Genomic DNA, 18,199 nt, shown 5'->3' on the forward strand with positions numbered 1-18,199 from the left:
CCTATGATATTTTTTATTTTATTTATGTTTTTACCTTCAAAGTCTGACACCATCACTATCGTGCAGATAATTGATTTACGCCTGAGCATCACGATCGTGCAGGGTCCCCCTACGCTAAGGGGGGAGAGGGGGATTTTTTAAATTATTTTTTTGGAGTATCTTAGCCAATATTAAAGGACGCTATGTAGTCAAAAATCTTAATTTTAAAAATTCAGGTTTCAGGCCTGAAAGGGATATGGACAATACGAATAACAATTAAGTTGTAACAATGTGTAGTGTAATGATAGTGTAGTTGTGTGATTAAATGTATAAATAAATATGTGCATTCCATTTAATGTATATGGTGTGTTTGTTTGTGTGAGTGATTCAGTAAGTATTTTAATTAGTTTCTTATAATAACAATTGACAAAATAACTAATATTTGTAGTATTAAAGCGAACATTAGACCCTACAGATAGTCATTTTTTTAGGTTTAGTTTAGCCAGGTCCTCTTCACAGTCGATGCGTAGTGCAGGTTTTCCTTCCTTTTCCCGTAGGTACACTTTTCCGTAGGCAATCCAGTAGCCGGCGTATTGGTGAGTTTTGACAAATTCTCTGGATAGGAAGTGAAGTCGTCGGGTTTTTGTAGTTAAGTTATCCGTTATGTAGATTGGCATCGGTTTCCCTTCTATTTTTAGATGTGATGTGTTTAATTTTTGTTCTTTCGGTCTTTCTTTGTTATAATCTATAGACGATTTAATGAACATTTCCTTTAGGGAGTTGGTTGTAAATTCAGCTATGATTGGGCCTGAATTATTTTTTTTTCTGATACGGAAGACGTCCCGAATGTCTTTGTCTTGAATATTCAGGTTTATAACATCACTCAGCTGTAGTAGATGGGCTCGCAAACTCGACTTATTTTCTGTCTGACACACCGGGACATTCCTGATCTCAATTGAGGAGGCCTTAAGGTTGCGCTCCAGTTGTTCAACTTTACCTTCAAGGTTCGCTATGCGTGTTTTATATGCTAAGTTTTCTTTCTCCACTGTGTCCATCCTGCGGAGGAGGGAATCATACATATCGGACAAATACTCCAGGGATTTCTGATAGTCTAGGTTTTGTTGTTTGATGGTATCCATGTCTTGCTTAAGTGAAGAAAACTCCGCTTGTTGTTTGCGTTGCATGTCACATAGAAGCTCCTTTAGTTCCGAGTTATCCACCTCTCCGTGTTTACGTTTATGCCTCGTAATCATGTGGTGACCGGGGGCCGAGTCACTATCTTTCATTTCTGACACAGTTTCCGAGTCTTGTGGCGTCTTTTGGTCCCTTCTTTGAGAAGTACCGCTGGATGTTTTGGGTGGACTCCGCTTTACTGACATTGTTTTGTAGAAATATGTATCTACTAGCTTTCCGCCCGCGGCTTCGCCCGCGTGGAATTTTGTCTGTCACAGAAAAACTTTATCGCGCGCGTCCCTGTTTCAAAAACCGGGATAAAAACTATCCTATGTTCTTTCCCGGGACTCAAACTATCTCTATGCCAAATTTCATCAAAATCGGTTGCGAGGTTTAAGCGGGAAAGCGTAACAGACAGACAGACAGACAGACAGAGTTACTTTCGCATTTATAATATTAGTTGGGATTCTAATAGGCGAGGTGCAATTATAACAGTCCGCGGAAATGCAGCGCGCTCCGTGTAGGCCTAAATGAGGACGTCTCGCTACTACGCATCTATGAGTAGATATGGCAGGGGGCGGGTCAACTCCGGCGCATCAATGGACTGAAGGGCGGGGCATGCATGTAAGCGCCGCTTCGAGTGATATATTTGTCTCACCGATTAGGCAATGTCACTTTCAGCACAACTTTCAGTGTGTATTATTCTAGTTGGAATATGTCTCGATCGCACTCACGCACTATTGCAGTGAGTCAGTGAGTCAGTCAGTGAGTGACAAAATTAAGTAACTTTGACCCGTTATAATTCTTAAACTACTGGTTCAAATTGAATGAAATTTTAAATATACCGTGTCTTTACAATGCCTGCATAGCTAATGAAAATTCAGCCTTCTAGTTTTATCCACAACGAAGTTACAGGCGGTCGAAAATGGCCTGAATTGCTTCGAGAAAAGGATGGTACGGCCGTGCCGCTTTTTTGCTCGACTTGGTGGGGGCACTGCCGTGCCCCCAGATTTCAAATTTAGTTTTGGGCGCTCAGTATCGCTGTCTTCAATCACTTCAGCTATCATATTTTGGGAGCAGTCCTTTGTAACAGGTTTATGTCTGAAAATAATGAAAATAATCAATGAAAAAAATAAAAATAATTTCACTTACTCGTAACTAATACATAAATACCTACATTTTTACAGAATCTAAAATCAAAATCACACAAAAAGGCAGTTTTATTCATGTTTACCTACTGCCCACTGGCGCCGATTGATAAAATATCTTAATCGACAAAATAAATGAGTATTTCTAATAACTCGAATAGCCCACGTTTGGCAAGTACATAATTGCTATAGTAAAGAGAAATAATGTTTAAATGAGAAGTCTATGACTACTTACTTACTCATGGGTTAAGCATGGATTATGATCTGACTTCAATCCACTGTCTTCAACGGTGTTTGGGCTTAGCCTTTGAATCCTTGAATACCCAAAACCAGAACTTGTTGCAGTATTAGATCTAAAAAATACGTAGTACGTAAGTCACTTTTTAGTGTTTGTGCCCGCCACGGGCACGAACACTAAAAAGTGACTTTAATAAGTCAATGAACAGGTAAATGTTGAAACGATCACATTCATACACTGTGTTGATCCCGGAGTTAGTAGGTATACAGAATCAGGAACAACGTATCACAAACACTGACCCGAAACAAAATAATAATAGTTTTCTAAATCGAACACCGGAACCTCAGAACTGGAAACACTAAACCGCCACTCAACCACAGAGGTCGTCGAGTAAATTCACCAACTCAAATTACAAGCCTATGGCTCATTTGGAAGTAGTCGCAGGAAATCTTGATAAATAAAATTGTATTCTATTGAGGTAATAAATATTTTTTTAAAGAAGTTCGGACTGTTTGGTATCTTAATTTGGAAGTACCTACTTGTTCTTGTTTTGTTGATAATCCTAATAATCTTTTGAAGTCGAGTCAGAACCACTTATTAACCGTAGGTACCTAGAACCACTTACTAACTGTACCTACCTACTTAGACCGTTTATTTTATTTACGAAAACTATGTCACATTGTATTATTCTAAAATAGTTCATCAAGGTAGTCAACGAGGTAAATATTTACAGTTAAGTAGACAAATTAAATAATTATTATCGTAAGAATAAAAATCACTAATGTACAGACGACAGCACATCAACACAATATACATTTTTGTTGCAAAATCACCCCTATTACAAGTAAATAAGAACCCACGGTGTTTAGCTTGACGTGTCGTCGTCTGTACCTACAAACCAATTTATTGAAATTCATAAAGGTAATACTTACTTTTCTATTTTGGACTTCATCCTTATCAAATCCTGTTTACGCTGCAGTAATTGTTTTAAATTGGACGTAGTTATGCAAACTAGAACTAACCCACAACATGTCACTATTGAGATAATTAGGTTTTTGTTTTAAAGGTATGTAGAAAAAAATAGGTAAGTTTTATGAGATAAATAACTTAACAATGTTAAAGGACAGTATTGGCAAGAATATAGGAAAACAACATAATTCTAATTTATGGCAGTTTAGTGTTTATTTAGGATCAAAAACCTGATGGTTCCTTTTTGCAAAACTATTGTATTGTGGGTTGGTTCTTTTTTGATTTTCTTTTTAAGAAAAATAAATGATAAATAAATGTTTCTTTTCATATTTTTTTTATTGAAACTTGAACATAAAAACAATTTATACTGCTTTTACACACAAAAATGGTTAATAACTAAACAATTACATTAAACAGAAACAACTAGGTATTATTCATCATCTTGTACATACAATTACTTAATCAGCATCTTCAACTTCTACTTCAAAATCAATAGTACCAGAAAACCCATCTATGTCGTCTTGAACAGTTGAACTTCCGGTTAATTTTTTATAATATTCTTGAGCATCATCTGGAATAAGATGCAGCAAACTTTTTAAGTCATTCAACTTTGCTTCAGGAATAGGTTTTCTATTAGGCCAAAGCGGATCCATTGCTTGTTTCGTTAATAACCCTGTATTTCCTCGTAAACTTTTCTTTATATTTACTTCAATATGGTCATCATTCAGGTTTGATCTCATAAAAATCGAAAACTCATCTTCTTTTTTGAGCATTATTTCTTTTGTATTAAGCCAAGACACTTTAGAGCCATCAGTAGCTTTCTTCCTGTTTGTTATTTTCTTTTCTAGGTTAGCACTTGACAAAAAATCTTCCGTTTTCATTCTCTGAACTTGCATTGGTTTATTCTTCTTGCATACCTGCATTATTTGCATATAGTCCTCTGGCGTATATAATCTTTGTTGCAATTTTAAAGCACATTCGATTCGGCCAAAATCAGTATCATTCGGCAGGAAACTGTGACCGGATTCTAAAAAGCGTAGCCTGATCGTTTCTAGTGTTGGGTGATCGTTTAATAAAGCTTTTAGCATCAACGTTAGTTTAATATTTCGGTTTTGACCTCCGCAAGAGTCACTCCAAAGTATTAAGTTTTTCACGCCGCTATCACCAAACCTTTCTATTATATGCTTATACAAACAGGAGCCTACTTCTTGAGATCCCCTTCCCGCTTCACCTTCCACCCAAACATTGCAATGTGCCTGGTCATTGCTTCCTGAGTGGATTCCTCAATTGTACACCCATAGTTGTCTTTTGTAGAATACTACATTAGTTGGTATACGCGGAAGGGGTAGCGTTTTTTGCAGGTCGAATGTTATTGTTTCGGTGAATCGATCTTCTTTAGCTAATTGCATATCGTTTTTGAGTTGCTGTTGCAGTGCTTCTGCTTTTTGTAAGTGTTCACTGTGAGCGTCTTCCAGCATAGCCTTTTCTTCTTCAGACGCTTTTAATTTTTTGCTAGAAAAGTAGTCGCATTTGTTACATGTATCCTTTTTTAAAGGTTTTGTGCGAAGATTAAACTTCGTGAGAAATACGCGTTTGACTTTTGAAAAAGAGAGCACCTTCTGTCCAGCCAATTTTGCTTCATCTTCGTATAGCTTATAAATTGAAGGGAGAGTCATATCAGATCTCAAAAATTTTGCATCGTTACAATCTGCTCGGCGATAGTGGGAGACATATGTTGGCAGTTTTTGTATAACATTTATGAAAAACTCTTCGCTTTCGTTAGTTGCTCTATTGTGTCCTCCTTGGGAACCTCGTTTATCTGTTATGCATTCGTCGCGTTTTTTGCACAGAGATGTATTTACCCTTTTGGATGTTGTCTGAAGGGTGTTTAAAAACATTTTCTTGCAAACTAGTACATCATTTAGATGATATATTCGAGTAAAGGTCTTTTTCTTTGAATGATTACTAGAAGCAGAAACATATGAACGTTTAATTGGGTTTTCCTTCACGCAAGCTGCAATAAACATATTTTGTGCTGCATAAGTGCCTAAAGCATAGAATTTTTGGAATTCGGATAATCTTTTCTCCCTCGAAATCTTCTCTTGACATTTTTTTGGACATCTCCTTAGATCTAGTTGCTTCAGAAGTGTTCTCTTGCAAGATTTGATTGGAATGGCTGGAAGTTTGAGTTTCAGTGTCATCAGTATTAGTTTCAGAATATATGTTTGGTATAGAGTTAATCAGTGATTCTGATTCTCCTGAACTATTATCACTGCCGCCAGTATAATTTTCCCCAACAAAATCCGGGTCTTGTACTGAGTCGTCATCATCAAATATCACTTCAGTTCTGTTAGAAGATGCTGGTGAAACTCTGCATTCGTCGTCGAAGTCTTCCTTTAAAATATTATATATATTTGTGGTCTCTGGAGACATTGACCGTACAGGTGATGACAGTTGATCGGGGAAAGTGCTTTGATTGGGCCTTGGACTTATGGGACGAGACACAGGTGTGATTCTATTCTCATTAATTGTTTCATGAAGCGTAACATCAGGTTCAGAACGTTTTATGTGCTGGACAATGCTAGGAGAGGAGTTAGTGAATATTTGTTTGTCATGCGTTATTTCATTGTGATTGCTAAGTGGTTTAGGAGTTAACGGAGAATAGGGTGGAGGCTCTATACTCTTTTCCTCAACATCTTCATTACATCTTGTGTTAAAATACCCCGAGCACCCCATGCCAGGAAAAAGCTGTTCGACACTCTCCTCGCAACTGATTTCATGAGTCGAAACTTCATGCTCACTTTTGCGATTGGTATCGGCACAAGGCAAAGCTGCAGAAGAAAGAAGAAAGAAAATTATTAAGCGAAACAAATAAACTCACATTCNTTGCCGCGGTAGCGGCCGCCGAGCGCTATTTAAGTTTCGGAGAAAAAAAAGTGGCGTAATAAAAATAATTTTGTGTAAAAAAAAATTAGGCTTAAAATTTGTGTGCCATAGACCAGTGTTTTTCAACCTTTTTCATGACGCGACCCCCTAGCATGAAAACATTTTTTTGTCTGTGGCATAGACAATTAGGCGTGCAAAAAATTTAGCGATTCGATAGAGACCCCGCGTAATCGGATGATGCAATACCCTCTCCTCGCACCGCATGGCCAAGCGTATTTATTGAATCTTATACATTTCCGATTGCTGTTTAGGAAATGTGTAAAATTCCTAGGAAATGTGTCTATTATAATTTACATCACACATTTCCGGGTGATTTTAGGGATTATACACAATTCCTAGGAATTGTATACAATGACGGATTTCATACATTTCCTGTAACATATCTACCTTTATTTTAATAAGGGTGCATGAAGACCAAAAGTTGCTCGTAGGCTAAAAATCGTTACCGAAAATATTCAATAATCATCTAGTTCTTTTAAATAACTAGACAATATTGAGTTGCTTAAGATGGGAATCTAAGTATAGACAATTCAAGTTTAATTTGAAGTGCGACTCTTAACGCTAAAAAAATAATCGTATTATTACTTTGAGTTTCTTAAGCAGCTTCTTCTTAGAATTGGCCCGTTTTTGTTCAGAAGCAATGGTAGGGACGTAATGGGCGTTTTTTAGAAGCCTATTTGTACAAAAATATTTTGGGCTTTTCTTGAAAATCAACACATTCGCATTAGAGCTGTGCATTTCATAATTAACACGCATGTAGCATTCATTACGTCGTCCAATTCAACATTTAAAACATTCACACTCACTTAAAAATAAACTTACTGCTCTCGTTCCAAAGTATATTTTGCGATAACTTCGTATTCGCTGGAATTGGATTGTATTTAACCATCCGTTCAAACAAAAGAATGCCGTGGGCAGTTTCCCTGTTCCGATCGATCGTGTTTACCTTTGAACCACGCACGTAATTGGAATTGGGTCCCACTAGTGGGATGCTTCAATGTCTTTGTAGTGGTGTAATTTGGACCAAAGTGCAACAAACAGCAATTAAATTTGTTATTGAACAGACCATGGGCAATTAATTGATTTTTAAAACAATAAGTATATTGACGTCAGTAGACTAGATTATTCGCTATAGTTTTGTTTATGTTTAGTCTGTAGTTGTAGTAGTATAAGCCTGAGTTGCACCACCTAACTTTGACCGTAACTGTGACGATAACTGGTGCTTTTTGTATGGAGTTTGACAGATTTTTGACGTTTGTCAAAGTTAAAGTAAGATGGTGCAACCCAGCCTATGTGTTGTAGATGAGTTAAACAGTCTTAAGTAGTGGTAGAGTTTTAAATTGATATTCTTATAAACACGAATTTTAGCCAAATAATCAATTTAATATATGTATAATAATCCCACTTAACATCAGGTACGATTGTGATCAAATACCTGCCTTGTTATGCATAAAAAAATTGTTTTGCTTATTTCTTCTATTCCATATTCCTAAATTATTTCTAAAACTATTTATTTACTGTACCTAAACAGCTAATATACTAAAATAAAATCTGTGCGTACTCAAACAATTACAGAATACAAAGAAACTAATTTACATTTCAAAAGCAAATTAATTCGTTATCAATTAGGCATCTTAATTAATGTTTTTACTTGGCCAATAATAGTCGCGTAATTGGTTTCTTTTGTTAACAAAACTAAAGATGTGAAAGAAAACCTAATTACTGCAGAATAACATTATTAATGGATTGACATCACTGAAACTATTTATCAACTTCATTATTATTGCGTAGTTAATCTAGCTGTTGATAATTTTTATTACAAAAAACATCACAAATAAGTTAATACGCCTAACGACGATTTAAAAATCAAAACAATAATTAAAACGTACCTAATACCTACTCAAAATACAATTATTATTTATTCACAATTTTAATATACTTATTAAAAAATAAAGATAAGAAAAAAAAAACAAAGATAAAAGTATAATAAGCCGGTCTTGTTACTAACAACTAATTTTAATTTACACCTCAACGAGGCAAAAGCTATTTTTCTTTAAAAGGATGAAATTATTTTTCTTAACCTTACAAATTGAATCTGAAACGAAGGCTCGTACCAATTAAAAGGCGACGCTGACTGCTCATATCATTAAGATTAAGCTCGCCGCACTTTGAGCTTCCGCGCTTCGTGAAAAACAACTTGCGAAAGCATGAAATGCAAGTATGAAGATAAAGTTTGTTAGCAGTTTGTATTACTTGAAGCGTTTAATTTAAACTGTGCATAGCTCTTTTATACAGGGTGTCACAAAACATTGTGTCGAGCCGAAGCCCAGAGGTAGAGCATCAATAGGTTACCGCTTTTGATAGTTCTTGAGTTATGATTTTTTACAACATACAGTTTACGTACGTTTACGTTTTATTTAAAACAATCATAACTCGAAAGCGATAAAAATCGGGTGATTCTGGCTTTGGCTTGACACTACTTTTGGGACAACCTGTATAATTAATTTATATTATATTAAATAATTAGTCACGACTCAGAAAGTTGATTTAAAGCCTCTCTTTTGGTGTCTATAATGTTATCTTTATCAAAAGAAAATTAATTAAAAAAATCGCAACAAACATTGCAAAAGCTATACAGACAAATAATTAATACGAATCGACGACTTATTTACAATAGGGTATTCAATTGACATACTTTTTAAAACTATCAAAACGACTCTCCCATAATTATGTTTTGTATGCAATACTAGCCAGTGATGTCACTATTTTCAACTATTTTGTCAACTCAAATAAACTACTTCTTTTCAATTACAATATAACCAAAAATTTTAAATTAATTAAGTTTTTAAGACTAGAATGAATTGTCTTTTTAAAAAAGTTGTGCTTCAGAATTATTGGGGAGTGTGGCAAATAATACTCAATTTACTATAGTTTACAAAGAGGTTTATTACTTAACTTTATTTTGCTTTGCCAGTATTGAGTTCCGGATCCGATCCGATTTGATTAGTTCATGTAAACAGATCAGGCTTTGTTATCCTAATATTACATCATTTGAATATTAATATCATTGAATTGATTACAACTGATTGATGTTCACTCAGCTATGGTCTACTCAATTCATTACGCAATAATTATATGCATTATTATTAATTATATGCAGAAAATCAACTTTTAAGACTGAAAAACTCTATACTGTTGATGTTCGCTTAATGTTCAAAGTTTGGTTTGAAGTATAAATAAATAAATATTGATATTATAAAGCTGAAGAGTCTGTTTGTAAGTTTGCTTAAACCCGCTATTAATCTCAACAACTACTGGTCCGATTTAAAATCCAAATCTTTTTGCGTTGGAAATCCCATTTATCGAGTAAGGCATTAGGTCAGCCTACAGCCAATAGGGGCGGAGTAGTAAATAAAAATATTGTAAAAACGGGAAATATTATTCAAATTATTTTCACGCGTACGAAGTCGCGGGCCCAGATAATAAGTCGCGGGCCCAGATAATAAACTGTAATACGTTACTATAAAACCTGAGGTCACCACTTTGGCATCTGTGTGTGTTATCTGTGTCTATGGGTGTTACTTTACTCTTTCAGAAGGTTTACTGAATGAAAGTCCGAAGGTCACAGTAGAAATATATTGATCTCACAATGGTCAATACAATTACAATAGTGGCTTGGTAGCGGGCTTACTTTATGCGATGTAGGGAGGGAACTAGAGATTGCAAACCGGGCCGGTCCGGACCGGGCCCGAAATTATGTATGTACATATTATTATAGATTGAATGCGTGAAAGAACTGGGTGTCAATTTTAAAACAAACTCTATTAATAAGATTGATGATATCTTCGAAAATATGCGTTTAGGAACACATGTTCTTAAGACATTTTAACAAGTTTTTATTCATAGGATAGCCTTAAAGTTAAAGGAAATTAAAAGGAACACGTATAGAACATTTTCATAAAATACTTTAAAGGTTTCATCGGTAACACACAACCAAGGCCGGGACCGGCCGGGTTGAGAAACATACCGGGTTGCAATCTCTATAGGGAACGATTGACGAGCGCCATAGAATGCGACTCGCTTGAAATACAATATTGCTCACTCAACGAAATACAATGTGTCCCTACAATACCTACATAGAAAATTAGCCTTTATTAACACTGGAATAAAATAAAAAATAAAACTCCCACCACTAAAACAAAAGAAACGACATGCATTGAATATTCGTAGACAACCAACAAATGCCGCGCTACGAAAGTTTCGTAGATACAATTCGTAGCCGAGATAGTCGTAGTTGTAGCGCGACTACGAAAGTGCTACGCGAATGTAGCAACAATTTATAACACTCGCTTTTGCTCGCAACTTCGTCAAAGTTGATTACCTTTTTTGTCAAAGTTTCAGAATATTTTAATGGAGTCTGTGTTTTGTCTAGCGTATGAAAATTGAATATATTTCTTTTCTGACAACATTTTATTTAAACAGTTTAAAAGTGTAGTTGTATTAAATTTGGGTTTTCTCTTACCAATTTAAGTATAGGATAGCGAAGATTTTAAATTGCACGCCCTTTTTAGCGACTGAAAAATACACACACTCAGCGATCTAAGGCAATCAAACCAAGCTTGTAATAACTTTCCTTCATGTATCAACAAAAAACCTATTTTTTGCCTTTCTGTTACGTTCCACCTGACTAATAATAAAAAAACCGCGATAAACACACACAACAATTAAATTAACGCCACTCTTGTAGCGATGTAGTGTAAATTTAGACTCTAACTTCTGATACATTTTTCGGTTGATCTAGGGTGGTCCTCCTCTCTCCTAATTGCCGTGCCCTACAGGGCCCATAATGTTCTAATTTTAAGTACATATAATGGATGCAATAAAATATTGAGTATTGAAGTTTTGGGCTGACACTTTGTAGGTTTGTTGTCGACACGATAAGAAGAAGAAGATTAACTTTCCTACTATAAAAAATTTTAAGATGCATCCATAATTAAATTACAACACCGACTATTAACGCATTTCCAAGTGCATTTCCTTTTAAATAAATTCTCATTTTCTTCAAGCTACTAAGGCTGGAGTGTATAGCTAGCCCGCAGCGCACGCTAATTGACAGGGAAGTGTGGGCCCTGCCACGATTATATTAATTGTGAGTTTTGTTTTTGATATAATCTCTTACCTGATTTTAAACTTTCGCGTTCCATTTCAATTAAAATAGTAAGACAAGGGTCTTAACGCGACGTTAAGACCTGTGTTAATCGACCTATTTTAATCTCTTACCACTTTAAGTACCTATAGGATTGCGAATATTTTAAATTGTACTATTTTAGCGACTAAAATACACGATCTAAGGAAATGAAACCAAGCTCGAAAGTAACAGTCTTAAGCCCATGTCTATGGAATTTCCACCATGACAATGTTAGGATTATATTATCTTNTTTTCCTTTAAAATATTATATATATTTGTGGTCTCTGGAGACATTGACCGTACAGGTGATGACAGTTGATCGGGGAAAGTGCTTTGATTGGGCCTTGGACTTATGGGACGAGACACAGGTGTGATTCTATTCTCATTAATTGTTTCATGAAGCGTAACATCAGGTTCAGAACGTTTTATGTGCTGGACAATGCTAGGAGAGGAGTTAGTGAATATTTGTTTGTCATGCGTTATTTCATTGTGATTGCTAAGTGGTTTAGGAGTTAACGGAGAATAGGGTGGAGGCTCTATACTCTTTTCCTCAACATCTTCATTACATCTTGTGTTAAAATACCCCGAGCACCCCATGCCAGGAAAAAGCTGTTCGACACTCTCCTCGCAACTGATTTCATGAGTCGAAACTTCATGCTCACTTTTGCGATTGGTATCGGCACAAGGCAAAGCTGCAGAAGAAAGAAGAAAGAAAATTATTAAGCGAAACAAATAAACTCACATTCGCATCCGGGACCAAGCAAGTTGTACATACATATGGGGCATTCCACGNTTACAAAAATATTTGGGACACGTATCAATAATATGTATAGGTAGAACATACTCAAATATCACTGAAATCGGAAACATCGACTTTTTTTACCTGTCCGCTTCGCGTGGAATGCTCCATATACAAATAAGGATTTGAGGAATAATATAAAACTGAAAACGACATGCTGCTGAAATATGTTAGCATTTAGAAAAACTTAAATTTAAAATTTAAAAAACCCCCGACACTAAAAACCTCTAAAAATAATAATAAGAACAACTTAATTTTAGGTAGGTAGGTACCTAAGTATTCATATTTCTATAGAGAAAACGCCGCATCGGGGGACCGCTCTTCAATTTTTTAATATTTATAACTTACCTAGACCTATGTTTTCTCTATAGAAACATTAATACTTAGGTAGGTACCTACCTAAAATAAAGTTGTTATTATTATTCATTTTAGAGGTTTTTAGTGTCGGGGGTTTTTAAAATGTTTTATTTAAGTTTTTTATTTCACTCTTTTTGTAAGTATACTACACATTAGTATTTTTGTTAACTTTAGAACCGATTAACCCATTTTCATTAAACATTACATACATAACATATTTTCTAGGCTAAAAAAGTTAGGCTGGTTTTAGCGTTACGTGGACCGTCTGGTGCAGACCCGCTCCACACGGCCAATCTGTATGAACTAGGGAGCGTTTTAGAGTAGGTAATGCGGTCCGGAGAAACCGCTCCGCTCCCTAGCCGTTCATACAAATCGGCTGTGCGGAGCGATCCGCACTGACAATCCGCGTGACACTAAAACCAGCCTTAAGGATCGCGATAAACGTTCATTCAGGACGTTAACTAGCTTTATTTTTGTTTATGAAAGAACAGCCATAAATGTAAATGGGTCAATGACCTTTTTTCTCTTGTTAAAATAGCACATACTTTTGTGCTGTTAACAAACATACCCGTATTTAACTTCTTTGTAGAAGAACTTAATCAATATCATTGCCTGTTTATGTCTGTTAGTTATTTACAAAATAAAATAATTTAAGGTTAGAACAAAAACTGAAATTAGTAATTATTATTTACTTACCAACACCGCTGTAGTTTTCATCTTCATCATCTGAGCTATTTTGAAGGCAAGCACTCACAAGTGCCCTTGTTCGAGCACTCAACTTCTTATTCATACTTTTTTGAAATGAGATCGAAGCACAGTAGAAAATGTACAAGTGAATGTGTCAGTGTTACCCGCTAATATTTCGTGTTGCTATTTTATATTACGATAGTTTATGGTAGACTAGCTTTCCGCCCGCGGCTTCGCCCGCGTGGAATTTTGTCTGTCACAGAAAAACTTTATCGCGCGCGTCCCTGTTTCAAAAACCGGGATAAAAACTATCCTATGTTCTTTCCCGGGACTCAAACTATCTCTATGCCAAATTTCATCAAAATCGGTTGCGAGGTTTAAGCGGGAAAGCGTAACAGACAGACAGACAGACAGACAGACAGACAGACAGAGTTACTTTCGCATTTATAATATTAGTTGGGATAATGGTAGATTTTATGTTTAATATAACTATCACCTGGGAAAAATATGACTCTTACATAATAATCATAATTACTATGTATTAGCGACAAAGGTAACGCATTTCTATTTCTATCCAATATTCATTTTTCTAAACGCAAACCAAACCCAAGCTGCTTAGACCTTTATTTTTTTCGAATTTTATGAAACATAATTATCTGTAAGGAACTATGCATCTTGGTTATTTTTAAGCCCATTTATTTAATTCGCAAAACAGAACCAAGCCACATGGTTCCCACAAGAAAATAAAAATACAATATCTTGTAGGAACCATGTGGCTTGGTTCTATTTTGCGAATCGAATAAATGTGTTTAAAAAGAACCAAGATGCTTAGTTCCTTATAGAAAATTAAATTTAAATTACTTTAAGTACCATGCTACATGAGTCCGTTTTGCTTATAAAAAGTGCCTCAAAATTTGGGTTGGTACCTTAGCTGGCTTCTTTTTTTGCTTTGTGGCTTGCTATATCGACCAGGACTTTTTTTGAGGAGATGCTAGACACCATACACAGTCTATCTACATACATAACTCAATTTCACTCAAAGTGAGGGTTGGTTCTAGTTTGCATAACTATGTCCAATTATCTTCCATTTTTGCACACCGACACCAACAACTACATCGTATGCCAAAACGATTCCGACTGAGGAGGTCACTTGTTACGTATTAGTAGGTCACCGATGCTGCTAATTAGCAATTACGCGACTACGTCGCCGCATAGAAACCAAGGCCTAGCAAGAAGCGCCGACGCAGCACCCTCCGCCGCACTCGACCTCGATCGCGGCCGCTCCAAATTTCACTCTTGATTCTTACATCGATCATCTGTCACCTATTAGCTAATTATTAATACTGTAATTTAAATTATTTTTATCCAATAAATTAAGTTAATTAATTTTCTACATTTCTTTGCACCCTTCGACTGTAGCCTTCGTAATTGGCGCAGTCGGTAGGATAGTCGTAAAGTAGAGTCAGTGAATCGATCACGGCGAACGGCTATCCAGAACCTTGTGACGCGCCCCGCGACGCATCGACAGCCCTAGCACCGAGCGCAGAGATTTTGACAACCCTACGGCTGCGCGGCCGCACGCCGCACGGACCGAGCTAATATAAGAGACGGCGGCGACCGCGGGCGCCTAGCCTCCCTCCGACCACAACCCTAGACCCGACCAACGTCGACGAGGTGCGAACGATAATCAAAGGTTTCCGTCCCAACAAAGCCCCCGGCCCGGACCGTATCTCTAATAGAGTCTTACGCGCCCTGCCCGCCCCCCTAGTATACCTCTTGGTTGCTATTTTCAACGCGGCTATGTCTCACTGCATCTTTCCCGACGCGTGGAAAGAGGCAGAAGTCATTGGCATCCCGAAGCCCGGTAAGAAACTGGCTGACCCCACAAGCTACAGACCCATCAGTCTCTTAAAGACCATGGGTAAGTTATACGAACGTATAATTGTCTCTCGATTAAGAGATTATGTTTTTTCTAATAATCTCTTAATAAACGAACAGTTTGGCTTCCGCGCCTCACATTCCTGCGTACAACAGGTGCACCGCTTAACGGAGCACATACTTAGCGGCCTCACTGCTAAGCCACCCGTAGGGACAGGAGTGCTATTCTTCGACGTAGCGAAGGCATTCGATAAAGTCTGGCACAATGGCTTGATTTACAAGCTTTACGAACTCGGTGTGCCGGACAGTCTCGTGCACATCTTACGTGACTTTTTATCGAATCGCACCTTTCGTTACCGAGTAGATGGCTCCCTCTCCTCCCCCCGCCCCATAAGAGCCGGAGTCCCCCAGGGCTCCGTGCTCTCGCCCATCCTCTTTTCATTGTACGTCAATGACATCCCCAAATATCCGAATACGGATTTAGCCCTCTTTGCGGACGACACCGCACTCTACAAGTCCGGACGTAATCGGAATTACGTCATCTTGGCGCTCCAACGCGCAGTCACACAATTAGGCGAATGGTTCAGGAAGTGGCGTATCGAGGTAAATCCCGAAAAAAGTGCAGCAGTGTACTTTTCTAGGGCTTTGTCTGCGAAACGTCCTCCGGTTCGCACTCGTCCTAATGTCCCCACCCATCTCACCTTATTTGACCAAACTATTCCTTGGAAAAGTGAGGCCAAATAATTGAATATCGGCCATATGATTTTTGCCGTATTATGAACACAAATGACGTATTTTATTGTGAAAAGTGTTTAATTGATTTTATGGAACTTTTAACAATTTGTAATTTTGTTAAATTTAATCATACAGTGTTTCTAATTTGTTAAATGAGAAGCGTAAATTAGTGTGGATTACAAGTATTAGTAACATTTTTCGGTACTTATTATGTTAAGATTTTTTAAAAGTATCTACTGTCACCTAGTTAGTTAAATGGAAAATGTTTTCCTTTCAATAAAACTTGAAAATATAAGTAAAATTAATAATAACTGTGAAAGAATCATGAAAATATCTCTACAAATACAAAAGTTATAGGGCCCTAATGTTGCGCATAATAAATATTCGCGCCATTTTGATCGGTGTAATCACGACAGTCATTCGGAGTACAAACAGTAAATCACCCCTGGTCCAGTGCTGTTGACAGATCCATTTTTTTAATTATAGTAGTTTTTAATTTTTCAGCCAGGGTCACTCAAGATTCTTTCTTAGTAAAATTGTGTAACCTTTTTTGACATATCCAAGACCTGACCATCCCAACTAATATTATAAATGCGAAAGTAACTCTGTCTGTCTGTCTGTCTGTCTGTCTGTTACGCTTTCCCGCTTAAACCTCGCAACCGATTTTGATGAAATTTGGCATAGAGATAGTTTGAGTCCCAGGAAAGAACATAGGATAGTTTTTATCCCGGTTTTTGAAACAGGGACGCGCGCGATAAAGTTTTTCTGTGACAGACAAAATTCCACGCGGGCGAAGCCGCGGGCGGAAAGCTAGTATTATATAAAAATAAGAAGAAGACTTTGACATTATAGTGTCACTCTCGACAATGCGTTAGAGGTGGTAAGTATGGTGATTGAAACTTGAACAGGTGGCCTGACGTTACGGCACCGCCTATGTTTAATTCCACGCAAAAATATGGAGGTAATTTAAATAATTAATTTCTCAGCCATTTCTTGATGGATTTCAAAAATAACTTCACCGGCTTTTTATTTGGTCTATATTTTAATTTCATTCAGTTAAATCTAATGTTTTTAACATCACGAAACTACTCCATTGTATAATAATCATGTTGTACCCAACTTTACCATACAATTTTGAAAATATTTTAGACAACATTTTAGTAAATCATATTTGGAGTTTACTTATAATAGCATAATTTACTTATAAAGATTAATACAATAAGGTGCGCACGCCGCGGGCGTGCATTACTTTGAATTAATAGGCGTGATCCTGTTTTATCGAAATCGTCCCGTAAAGTGTATTTTTTCTCAAAATGTATTAATTCTAGTAAAAATTTAATTAACTTAATCTTCAGAAAACTATTTCTAGGACAATGGTCTTTAAAGAGTCCTAAGTAAATCTACGAATACTTTATTTACTTTGCAACACTTAAATAATACTTCATCTATACTATTTAGTATTAAGTGAGTATACAAAAAATCATAATTTAGTAAAATAAGATTTTTTTTAACTTAAGCTAAGAATAACTTAAGACCAAATTATCTCAAGAATACTTAACTTGGTTTTGGATATTCTTAATTTGCTTAAGTAGTGCTCGATGAAGAATATAAACTCTTAAAGAGAGAAATCTCTATCCTAAGTTTATTTGGTTTTAGCTTAAGTGTAAATTTAGATAGAGTTAAGACAAGTAAGATTTTGCCATTAATACCAATTGCTACTTGGGGTGTTAAATAACAAAGTTGCATACCAACCGTCTGATTCAAACGCACCTCGCATGCCTCGGCGCTGACAAACGACATGTTATAACAACAAATTGAATACTAAATTCGTCATCTTTTAAGCGAGGCTCGCAGCTCAGTGGCATGAGTAAATTAATTGCGATCTTTAAAGTCAGGCAACGTTTGCAGTGGTCTGATTTCGGATGGGTGATCGCAGAGAGTCAATCAAGAGAAATCAAGTGGCAGTGGGCGGGGCACATAGCTCGTAGAGACGATGGCCGTTGGGGCAGGAAAGTTCTCGAGTGGCGACCACGGGCTGGAAGACGTAGCGTGGGCAGGCCTCCTACTAGGTGGACCGACGATCTGGTAAAGGTCGCGGGAAG

General features: G+C 36.7%; 1 protein-coding gene across 1 annotated transcript; it reads right to left on the reverse strand.

Annotated features, from left to right (window-relative positions):
* Positions 1-239: 239 nt before the first annotated feature.
* On the reverse strand, positions 240-1,826 carry LOC114353800 (uncharacterized). The gene is made up of 2 exons (XM_028305914.1): positions 1,618-1,826; positions 240-1,380 (listed from the first exon to the last, which is right to left on the reverse strand). The coding sequence occupies exon 2, from the start codon at positions 1,356-1,358 to the stop codon at positions 459-461; it is 900 nt and encodes a 299-aa protein (XP_028161715.1). The 5' UTR covers positions 1,359-1,380; positions 1,618-1,826; the 3' UTR covers positions 240-458.
* Positions 1,827-18,199: the final 16,373 nt, after the last annotated feature.

This window comes from Ostrinia furnacalis, unplaced genomic scaffold (assembly GCF_004193835.3).
Source record: "Ostrinia furnacalis isolate ACB-3 unplaced genomic scaffold, ASM419383v2 OfSCF1808, whole genome shotgun sequence".
Lineage (NCBI taxonomy): Eukaryota > Metazoa > Arthropoda > Insecta > Lepidoptera > Crambidae > Ostrinia > Ostrinia furnacalis.